Source organism: Pleurodeles waltl, chromosome 11, assembly GCF_031143425.1.
Source record: "Pleurodeles waltl isolate 20211129_DDA chromosome 11, aPleWal1.hap1.20221129, whole genome shotgun sequence".
Classification (NCBI taxonomy): Eukaryota; Metazoa; Chordata; class Amphibia; order Caudata; family Salamandridae; genus Pleurodeles; species Pleurodeles waltl.
In genome coordinates this window covers 730,589,374-730,601,582 of record NC_090450.1, presented here as the reverse complement: position 1 = coordinate 730,601,582, position 12,209 = coordinate 730,589,374, and the positions used below count along the sequence as shown (strand labels likewise).

Genomic DNA, 12,209 nt, shown 5'->3' with positions numbered 1-12,209 from the left:
AATCTTTTCCACTTATTTGCATAGCAATGTCTAGTGGTTGGTTTCCTAGCTTGTTTTATGACCTCCATACATTCCTGTGTAAGGTCTCAGTGTCCGAATTCTAAGACTTCAGGAGCCAAATTGCTAGATTCAGCGATGCTGGATTTGGGTGTCTGATCTGTTGTTTGTGTTGAGTTAACAGATCTGGTCTGTTTGGTAGTTTGACATGAGGCACTACTGAGAGGTATAGTAGTGTTGTGTACCAAGGTTGTCTTGCCCAAGTTGGTGCTATTAGTATGAGTTTGAGTTTGTTTTGACTCAATTTGTTTACCAGATATGGAAGGAGTGGGAAAGTTGGAAAAGCGTATGCAAATATCCCTGACCAACTCATCCATAACGCATTGCCCTGAGACTGATCCTGTGGGTATCTGGATGCGAAGTTTTGGCATTTTGCGTTTTCTTTTGTTTCAAATAGGTCTATTTGTGGTGTTCCCCATCTTTGGAAGTAAGTGTTTAGTATTTGGTGGTGAATCTCCCATTCGTGGATCTGTTGGTGATCCCGAGAGAGATTGTCTGCTAACTGATTCTGAATCCCTGGAATAAACTGTGCTATTAGGCGAATGTGGTTGTGAATCGCCCAATGCCATATTCTCTGTGCCAGGAGACAACTGTGTCGAGTGTGTTCCTCCCTGTTTGTTCAGATAATACATCGTTGTCATGTTGTCTGTTTTGACAAGAATGTGCTTGTGGCTTATTATGGGTTGAAATGCTTTCAACGCTAGAAATACTGCCAGTAGTTCTAAGTGATTTATGTGAAACTGTCTTTGGTGAGTGTCCCATTGTCCCTGGATGCTGTGTTGATTGAGGTGTGCTCCCCATCCTATCATGGAGGCATCTGTAGTTATTACGTATTGAGGCACTGGGGGGGTCATTCTGACCCCGGCGGGCGGCGGTTGCCGCCCGCCTGGCGGGAACTGCCATTTAGCCGCACCGGGGTCAAAAGACCGCTAGTGCCATTTCAACTTTCCCGCTGGGCCGGCAGGCGCTACCCAAGGTGGCACCCGCCGGCCCAGCGGGAAAGAGGCCTGCAACACTGAAGCCGGCTCCGAATGGTGTTGCAGGCGTGCGACGGGTGCAGTTGCACCCGTCGCGCTTTTCACTGTCTGCTAGGCAGACAGTGAAAAGCATGCTGGGGCCCTGTTAGGGGGCCCCTGCACTGCCCATGCCAGTGACACCCGTTACCGCCAGCCTCTTCCTGGCGGTGACAACCGCCAGAAACAGGCTGGCGGTAAGGGGGTCAGAATCCCCATGGCGGCGCTGCTTGCAGCGCCGCCATGGCGGATTCGCCCAGCCGGGGGTAAACCGGCGGGAAACCGCCGGCCCCGGTTTTCTGACCGCGGCTCTACCGCCGCGGTCAGAATGGGCAAGGCAGCACCGCCAGCCTGTTGGCGGTGCTTCCGTCATTCGCGGTCAGAATGACACCCTGGGTCTTGGAAAGGCCACCCTTGGTTTAAATTTATATTGTTCCACCATAGAAGCAAGGTGTATGTTTAGCGGTCTATCAACACTAGATCTAGAAGTTGACCCTGTGCCTGTGACCATTGTGATGCTAGGCACTGTTGTAAGGGCTGCATGTGTAATCTGGCGTTTGGGACAATGGCTATGCAGGAGGACATCATCCCTAGTAGTTTCATCACCATCTTGACCTGTATCCTTTGTTTTGGATACATGGCCTGCATTACATTGTGAAATGCTTGTACCCTTTGTGGACTTGGAGTGGCAATCCCTTTTGTTGTGTTGATTGTCGCCCCTAAGTATTGCTGTGTCTGACACGGCTGAAGGTGTGACTTTGTGTAGTTGATTGAGAAACCTAGTTTGTGGAGGGTTTCTATGACGTACTTTGTGTGTTGTGAACACCGTTCTAGCGTGTTGGTTTTGATTAACCAATCGTCTAGGTACGGGAACACATGTATTTGCTGCCTTCTGATATAAGCAGCTACCACTGCCAGGCATTTTGTGAAAACTCTTGGCGCAGTTATTATTCCGAATGGGAACACCTTGAATTGGTAATGTACCCCTTGGAATACAAACCTTAAGTATTTTCTGTGTGAAGGATGTATCGGTATATGGAAATATGCATCCTTTAGGTATAGTGTTGCCATGTAGTCTCGTTGTTTGAGCAGTGGGATTACGTCCTGTAATGTCACCATGTGAAAGTGATCTGATTTGATGTAGGTATTTAATGTTCTGTTCTGAGATCTAATATAGGTCTTAGAGTCTTGTCTTTTTTGGGTATGAGAAAGTACAGAGAGTAAACTCCTGCTCCTTTCTGTTGAATTGGTACTAATTTTATTGCTCCTTTTTGTAGCAGCGCTTTGACCTCTAGTCCTAGAAGGTCCATGTGTTGTTTTGACATATTGTGTGTTTTCGGTGGGACGTTTGGAGGGAATTTGAGAAATTCTATGCAATAACCATGCTGGATAATTGCTAGGACCCAAGTGTCTGTTGTTATTTCCTCCCAATGTTTGTAAAATTCGGTTAGTCTCCCCCCCACAAGTGTTATGTGTTGGGGATTTGTGACATGAAAGTCACTGCTTGTTTTGAGGAGTTTTGGGACTTTGGTACTTCCCTATACTCTTTTGGAATTGTCCCCCTCTATATTGTCCCCGAAAACCTCCCCGCTGATACTGGCTCTGATAAGTGGGCCTTGTTTGTGAGGTTGTGGGTTCTGTAGTTTGTCCTCGAAAACGCCCTCTAAACTGTGTTTTGCGAAATGTGCCTCTGCTCTGTGGAGAGTAGAGTGCGCCCATGGCTTTGGCCGTATCAGTGTCTTTTTTAAGTTTTTCGATAGCAGTGTCCACCTCCGGCCCAAACAACTGCTGTCCGTTAAAAGGCATATTCAGCATGGCTTGTTGTATTTCCGGCTTGAATCCTGACGTACGCAACCATGCGTGTCTTCTTATGGTTACTGCTGTATTTACTGTCCTAGCAGCTGTATCTGCTGCATCCATTGCTGACCGTATCTGATTATTTGAGATACTTTGTCCTTCCTCCACCACTTGTTGTGCCCTTTTTTAAAAACTCTTTGGGTAAGTGTTCAATGAAATGCTGCATTTCGTCCCAATGAGCCCCGTCATATCTTGCCAGCAGTGCTTGCGAATTGGCAATGCGCCGTTGGTTGGCCGCTTGTGTTGCAACCCTTTTCCCTGCAGCGTCGAACTTGTGACTCTCCTTGTCTGGAGGTGGTGCGTTTCCCGAGGTGTGAGAGTTTGGTCTCTTGCGAGCTGCCCCTACTACCACAGAGTCTGGTGTTAATTGCTGCGTAATATATACAGGGTCTGTTGGCGGTGGCTTGTACTTTTTCTCCACCCTTGGAGTAATGGCCCTGCCCTTCACGGGCTCCTGAAACACCTGTTTTGAGTGTTTTAGCATTCCAGGTAGCATAGGTAAGCTTTGGTATTGGCTATGAGTGGAGGACAGTGTGTTAAACAAAAATTCATCTTCAATAGGTTCTGCGTGCAAGGTGACATTATGAAATGCTGCTGCTCTTGACACCACCTGTGTGTAGGCTGTACTGTCCTCAGGTGGCGACGGTCTCGCTGGGTAACAGTCTGGGCTGTTATCTGACACCGGCGCATCATAAAGATCCCATGCGTCGGGATCATCCTGACTCATTCCAGTATGAGTTGGGGATTGCATCAGTGGTGGAGTGGCTACCGGTGATGTGTGCGTTGAGCGTGGTGGAGATGGTGGCGGTGTTACTTGTCTTGCCACCTTTGCCTGTGGCTGCTTGTCTTTTTCTTGAAAGGCAAGTCTTCTTTTCATCCTAATTGGGGGAAGAGTACTTATCTTCCCTGTGTCCTTCTGGATGTGGAGCCTTCTCTGAGTGTAGTCTGGCTCCATTGACTCTAGTTCTTGTCCGAACTTATGTCCTTGCATTTGTGAGGACAGTCCCTGTTCCTCTGTGTAGGAACCTGATTTCGGTTCCGAGGCTGGATGTTTCGGAATGGAAACCTTTTAGGTAGCCTTTTTCAGCTCTGACGACACTTTCTTTACTTTCGGCGTCCCGGTCTCTCGGTGCCGACTTGATTCGGTGCCGCCCTCTCCGTGCCGAACTTGCTCAGACCCGCTGTCTCGGGGTCGAGGTTGCTGTGTGCCGGTATCTCGACCGGAGTCGGATGACTTCGACACATGCGTGCCCTTTTTCGGTGCCGATGATCGGTCACCTATTTTTTGGGTTAAGTCATGGCCTGTTGGCGGTGGCGTCCCCTGGGCTTTTGTGGTCTTCTTGTGAGTTTTGTGTGTTGACGTCTTACTCACGGTTTTAAGCGTCTTTTCGGGATCGAGCTCGTCCGAGTCCGACTCCTGGATGGAGAAGGTTTCTTCTTCCTCCTCGAAGTGTCTTTGTCCTGTCGGCGCAGACGCCATTTGCAGTCTTCTTGCTCTTCGGTCTCTTAATGTCTTCCTCGACCGAAACGCTCGACAGGCTTCACAAGTATCTTCTCTGTGTTCTGGAGACAAACACAAGTTACAGACCAGATGCTGATCTGTATAAGGATACTTGTTGTGACATTTGGGGCAGAAGCGGAATGGGGTCCGTTCCATCAGCCTTGAAGAGACATGTGGTCAGGCCGACCAGGCCCCGACGGGGGAAATCGAAAAAAAAACCCGAAGGGCCACCGGAGCTCTTCCAAATATCGGTGTCAATCTGTTGTAACTAACCCGATACCGAACGCAAACAATACCGTCGAATTTTCCGAGATTCTAACTATCTTTCCGAACCGAAACGCGGAGCGAAAAGGAACACGTCCGAACCCGATGGCGGAAAGAAAACAATCTAAGATGGAGTCGACGCCCATGCGCAATGGAGCCAAAATGGGAGGAATCCCTCGATCTCGTGACTCGAAAAGACTTCTTCGAAGAAAAACAACTTGTAACACTCCAAGCCCAACACTAGATGGCGGGATATGCAAAGCATGTGTATCTGCAGCTACACATGCCATCGAACATATATATATATATATATATGTCAGTATTTATTATTATGTTAGGCATCAAAGTGAGTAAATACTTTCTGAGAGCTAGATCAATATCTTTCTTACAACATATGGAGATGCTTTTACAAATGATGCATATCTGCTTGACTAACAATTTCTTTATTTTTGACAGGGAGATCTATAGGCAAACACAGCAGACTGGGATGGGCACTTGCTTCGCCCCCCAGCTAGGCAGGTCTTTACTTGGGCTGGTGGGAGGAGCAGATAGTGTATAACAACCATCAATTTGACGAACACACCATTCTCTGGGTTCACTATATTGACATTTTTTGCATTTGGAATGGCAGTAAAATTCAGGCTTCCGACTTTGTTAAACAGCTGGATGATAATCAATTGAATTTGAGATTTACAGCTCATATTCATTCATCTAGTATTGAGTTTCTTGATTTAAAGTTGGAAGTCCATGATTCCAAATTAGTAAGTTCACTGTTCCGTAAAAAAACAGCAGGTAACAGGTTCCTTCTTGCAAAGAGTTGCCATCCTAAGAACCTTATATACAGTATTCCATATGGGGAATTGCTCCGTGCAGATACAGATTTTCTATATGAAACAGAGATAATGAGGAATAGATTCCTTGAAAGAGGATATCCGCAAAAAGTTATTGACAGTGCATGTAAAAAGGTAATGGCAATCAATCATGAAGAGTTGTTGATTTCACATGTAGGAGTAACGAGCAATGACATGCAACCTATCAGGTTTATTACAACTTTCCATAATCAAGCTTGGGAAGTGAGACGCAGTCTCAATAAATATTGGGCTATATTAAGAACAGATGAACATCTAGGTGATTTTATTAGAGCTAAACCTCAGATGATCTTTAGAAGATGCACCTCATTGAAGGTTCAACTGTGTGATAGGGTTGTGCAATCTATACAAACGGTAGACAAACATCCATACAAGGCTTTTTTACATGTGGTTCATGTAAAGCTTGTAAATATAGCAGCAGTTGTCGTGAAATACAGTTATCTCAACAAATGAGACCATACATGATAAATAAACATTTGACTTGCAATACGAGTGTTTATGCATTAGGCTGCCCATGTGAGAAATATTACATTGGACAGCACAATCCATAAAGCTAAAAAACGAGTACTTGAACACATGAGAGCTGTTACAAATGAGGATAAACAATATCCAACTGCTAAACACTTTTGATATTTTGTTGATGGTATTGCGCAGTTTGTTAAAGTTTTGTGTCTTAGATAATATTCCGATTCACATGAGAGGTGTCAACAGGGAGCAGGAATTAAGCAGACTGGAATCTAAACTAATTATCAAATATAGAACTCACCACCCAGGAGGACTGAATTTGGATGAGGAACTATCAGTGCATTTAGGTTGAATTTGAACTGCAATTATGTTTTCAGGTGCTAAGAAATAGTTATATGTAACAAATAAGAAGAATTGTTGAACTCTATTTTTCTTTATGTATTTTGAGTTGAAATATGACATTCATGTTGATTATTGTTTTTATTCACAACAGGGTGTAGATTTTGCTGGGACTGAAACATTGAATGCAGGAGAGTTATTATATCTGAACCTTAACACTTGGTCTTTGGAAGTTGCAATAGATTGGATCTACTTTTGAAGTAGGAATCTGATTTTTTCTTTTAGTATTTTGAGAACAGGAATTACAATGGTAGAATTGAGTCATGAAATTATATCGGGATGATGAATTTGTAACTGTAGTAAAAATATGTAGGCTGTTTAGCCAAAATGGATTTATTTATGATAAAAGTTAAAATGGTAGATTAATTATCGGTCTTTTTGGCCGATACGAATAATTATTATCTGTATTGTAATTAATATTCTTTTCATCAATATTTAATAGTTTAGAGCCATTCTATATTGAATTGTATTGTGTTATTCTATTCAGTAAACCTACAGCATATGTGTATATAGTTACATTTATATTGGTTAGGCTGAATCAATATAAGAAGTTGCAATGTTCCAATATAGCCGACATGTTTTTCAATGTTTTAAGAAAATGTGCTTGTCTGTTATCTATGTTAGTTATTTTGTTGGAGTTCATTTTATAAGTGTCACTAAGTAAACAATGATTTGGATTTATTTGCACTTGTGAGCAAGGAGCGAATGCTCCGAAACGTGTTTGGTGTTATGCTGTCACTTGCATTTAAATAAACGCTGTGTTTATTGGATCCGCTGTACGCTGTCTATGTTTGCTGATATACTTCGGGAGTAGGCGAGGCTGGTTCGCTGATATGCACATTTATATATATATATATATATATATATATATATATATATATATAGATATATAGATATATACACACACACACACACACACACTTTTCAGATTATACGTTAGCCTGGTGGGTTGATGTTATGTCGTAGTAGTTGTGTCTTTACATTCAAGGGCTTTTTCGTCTAAGAGTACTTTTTTATTAATTCAAAGTCATGAATTGATTCGGAGATGTACTATCAGCATTATTGTGGAAACCCCTATAAAATAAAAAATTTAAGAATTTGTAAAACTTTGTGGTGTTCACGAAGGAGGTTATCTCAGTTAAATATTAATGTTGTTAAATCTGTCTTACGTTTCATTTTTCTGGGATATCTAATATGCGGTAAAACACAACAGCTTACATTACATACCTTTGTGATACAGAACAAAGCTGATAATCCTATGGATGCAGCCTGATACTTACATGCTTTTTGCAACAAAATCTTATAAAAATATCTAACTAGGTGAGTTTGAATGGAAAACCTACACCACCACCACCACCACCACCAGACATGCAGCAATCAAACCAATTGGTTCTGAGCAGGTAACATTTAAATGGCAAATGTAATTAAAAATCAAGAGGACTGGGCACAGACATTAGCTTCACATGAAGTGATTTAAAAATATGTTAAAGGAAAAAAGTATCCAGAGCTTTTGTGTGGCATCTGTTCAATAGTCTCTGAGAAGTCAAAAGACAAATGGTGGGGGTTCTTTAAATCAATCAGTTAGCTGTCACCTATCTGTCTGGTGGAGTGACATGCTTCACAACCAGCCCAGGCCCTGCTCCTAGAATGACCTGCATGGGGCATCATCAACAAACTGAGTCTACCCTACAAGAAGGACGACAGCGAACTCCGAACCAGACATGTGAGCCTTCTTCGTCCAACTCTTCTGTGTGCCTCTGGGGAGCTTGCTCTTAACTCTTTAGCCACCCTAGGCAAATCTGGAAACTCTCAACTGAGGGCTGGCCTGGGACTGCGTCTACTTGCATGGAGTCTTCCCAGTTTTTGGAACAATTGGAATCATGTTCACATCCATTAAAGCTCCAATAAAAAGAAATGCTGTATAAACCCATAATCACTTCCCCCAATCCAGACCAGCACCATGCTGGCGACTGGAACCTTTGGCATCTGTTATGGGTGCCCCAGTCACTGGATAATCTCAGTGTGGGGTTTCAAGATATAGCCCTCCCACCAGACCATCACCTACAGCACAATCAAGGTGTACTGGTGGCTTGACCAGCCACTGCCCTCATCCTATATCCACCGAGTTACAGGACTTTCGGAACTCTGATAACTAAGTCCACTCCTATACACCAGGTACCAGATACCAGGTCACTTCCAACACACCACTGGCTCTCCCAAGAAGAATAGTTGGCTATTATGGAAGGGAGGGTGGGCTTTCGATTCATTTGAGTGATGAATGTTCAAGGCATCTTTGGGTTTCGCATCAGATGCACTCTTTAACACAGTCTTATGCATCATCAAAACAAAATCACAGCCTCTGAAATCTCAAGAACTATTAACTTCCCCTTTGAGGTGACTCTGTATAAACACCCTGAACAAAATAGTTTTGGTCTAAACACTCCTCACAGTTCCTGTTCACATCAGCATATCCCCAGAGAATTACACAGGTCATAGAGCTAAGGGTTAAACTAAAGTACAGCAACATTTCTATTTGCTGTGTTAGTTCTGGCCCACAGTGTGAAAGGCATTTATCGGTGTTCAGTGAGCAGTCCATAACTATTCTATCTAACTGTAAATAAAATATTTTTTCACAAGTTAAGAAGTGCCTAGTCACAGATTTATGAAAGGCATTTTGTCTGTCATATGCTACATTATGTGTTTCTAAGCCAGCACTATCTCAGAGTAAGTCTTGGACTACTTAATCCACTGCCCCCTGAGAACCAAGTTCTTGCTAAAAGGACATATTTGGACATACAGTTGAAATGCAACAGCATTGTGGCCCAGGGCACAAAAGGTAAATTGCACTAAATATTATGATTAATGCACTGTAACTTCTCACTGCTACTGGATCCCAAGAAAAGGCCTCACATTAACCAAAGAAACAATGTTTCTCTGAGGGGGAAACGTGAGGTTTCAACTTACCAAAGATACTTGTATTCCAAGTGAGTCTGTGCTTTTAACCAGTAAGTATTGGTAGCATGTAGGCCAGTAAATGAACTGGTAATTTTTTCTTTTTTTTTTTAATAAAAACAACGTTGAGGCTATTGAATCCAGCAGTGTCTCCCTATAAGTGCATACAAAAAGTCACTAACTGTAATAAATATGCTTTTGAAACTACCTGAAGGAATAATTCCAACTTGTGTGACAGTCTTCAGAAAACAGATGATCAGTGCTACAAGTTGTAACCCATTTATAAGTCAGAAAACGCACTGTCAAAGATAAGCAGCCCATAAATGCGTTACATAGGTTTTGTACTGAATTGTAGCATTTACATACTAGCTCATACCACTAAAAGGGTCACAATGAGTTCCAATTTGCATTAGGACCCTGTGCTACATTTTGGGAGTGCAGAGTCGGGGAAGAAATTGGTTGCTGATTGACCTACATGAGAGGTTTTGAGTGAGGCACTGAGGTTTTTAGGCATACTCTAAACATGATTCAGCACTCAAGCTTGAGATGGTGCGGGAACATTATAAGAATGGGTGCATTTGCACGAGGATGCCTACCCAATTTAGGCTTCATTATAACAAAGTTGTTATAATCCTGGGAAGAACCAGATTTTAGTACTCGTCAGAATTGAACATGGTTGTAAAGTACTATGATTTTTCCAGTCACTGAGCTCCTTATGTTAAAAATCCGGACTGAGGCATTTCCCACTAGTACAAGTGTAATAGAATGGAGGAGAGAGAGAAGAGCAATCCTGAATTGAAGTACGCTGAAATTATGATAAACTGGAATTTTGGCTAGAGGAAGCAGGGGTTTGAGCTGTGAACTGAATCATAAGCTAGGCACATTTATTTAAATGTGATACATCTAGCATTAAATAGCCGGCTGAATGAAATTATGAAGGCTGAGGAGTTGTCTTGCAAAGGCTTTCTGGATTCTTCCGAATCACTTGGTGGTGAGACCCTGATGTATACTGCTGACAGGGGAGAATACTAGGCTGACAGAGACTTGTACCTTTTGGTGGGATTATTGGTAAGTGAAAGTTCGACATACCTATATCATCATGTAAAAGGATCCTTATACAACTTAATTTACATGTGGGATCATCCGGGTTTGGTTTGTATCAATGTCATGCCTCGATTGCTTACTTAGACTAATGTGTTACGAAGTGAACCAAGCTCTTTTGGCTAGATAGTGGACAGGTGGTACACGGTCCATTTGCTACAGTCAGATATCTTAGTTTTTGATTTCTTTAATATGATATCTGTTTGCATCCATTTTTCTACAACTAGAAGCCACACGATGATACACAAATATAACTTTAAAGCTTTAACATAATTTGTCTGATGTCCACGTAGATGTTGAGGTTGAAGAAGGATATCAGATCTGGTAATGGTCTGGAGTATATACTAAAGAGGAAGGGATCCTGCCACTAATGAAAAAGGGTTAGAGTAGAAGGAAAGTGAAGGTGTTATGAGGAATATGTTGGTCAGACAGGGAGCAATCTAACGAAGGATTGTGCCTTTTACCCCTAAAAGTTTGAGTCACTGTAGTACAGTGAGATGATGGACCATATGAAAGGCAGCAGAAGGATTCAGCAGTGGAAGAGTCACAATTCACTGGAGCACTGTAGTTCTGATGTTGTTAAATGTTGCTCTACTGAGACTACTACAGGGTGGGGAGATACTACTGTGATATTAATTTTCTTTTCACAGTATACTTATCTAGCATCCACTGGGGGGGCTGGCTTAACTGGTGCTAGTGCTTATTTACTGAAACACCTAATACTGCACATCTGTGCATTTCATCTCAAGGGGTGAGTAGTGGGATATTCAAGAGCCTTTACCCCATGCTCATTCAGACTCAACATTTTCTTCTATCCAACTTGGCTTCGTTGCTCATCTTGGCATGTTTAACAGGAACAGTGAACTACATCTTAATCTAACCCTCAAAGAGCTTTTAGGTATATAAGCCTCTTTGAAGCTATGATGAGTACTACATGCAGTGTGTTACGTACCACGATACTGATAGAGAGAAGTCCCTCCGATTGGACGCCGCCAGAGTTTGAAATCCTTCTTGCAGATCATAACTTCCCAAGGCTCCACGTCAGAAGAGGTTTCTGGCTCCAGATTATGGAGATCACTCCCACCAGAGCTCGAGCCACAAACTGAGCCAGACAAACACAGCATCTCGTTTCCAGATCTATGAATGAAAGAAGGAAAAAAAGAATCAATGCTTCAATCCACTACACCTACAACATCTTGTTCACAGACCTAAAGGTGGCAGAAGGGAAAGAGAGGATTTGGTGCTTCACTCAACACACAAGAGGACAAAAGGGTGGAAAAACATAAAAGGCAAATGCCCCAGTGCCACATATCCTAATTGCCTGACAGCTTCAGTACCCCAACCATTCAAGAACCATCACTCGCTGAAAGGCATGGAAAACACAGAGCACAACATCCTACATCTCAGTACTGAACAGAAGGAAAATAGGAAAAAAGGCACTGGGGTTAACTGCCTGCACCAGAGCAAGAAAAACCCTTTCAGGAATTTAATAGAGTTTGGATGCAGAAAAAAAGAGGCAGATGGAACATGAAACCTAACCGAGTACACCAGTCTCTGCAATGCCTGATAAAAAGAGGCATGAGGAAAGAAGAGCCACAAATTACCATTCGACAACTTCAGATTAACAGTGTCCTGAAGAGATGAGAGGAATAACAACACAAAACAGCTGCCTGCACCACTAAGGCACAATGTTTTGCAATCAGCAGCAACCATTTCTAAATGGGAGGGAGA

The 12,209-nt window shown here is 42.7% G+C and overlaps 1 protein-coding gene across 1 annotated transcript in view; it reads right to left on the bottom strand.

Annotated features, from left to right (window-relative positions):
- STARD7 (StAR related lipid transfer domain containing 7) overlaps positions 1 to 12,209 on the bottom strand; it is a 193,604-nt gene that overhangs the window by 101,119 nt on the left and 80,276 nt on the right. The window contains exon 3 of the mRNA XM_069214420.1: positions 11,431 to 11,615. Within this exon, the coding sequence (XP_069070521.1) occupies positions 11,431 to 11,615 (185 nt within the window). The remainder of the gene's footprint in view (positions 1 to 11,430; positions 11,616 to 12,209) is intronic.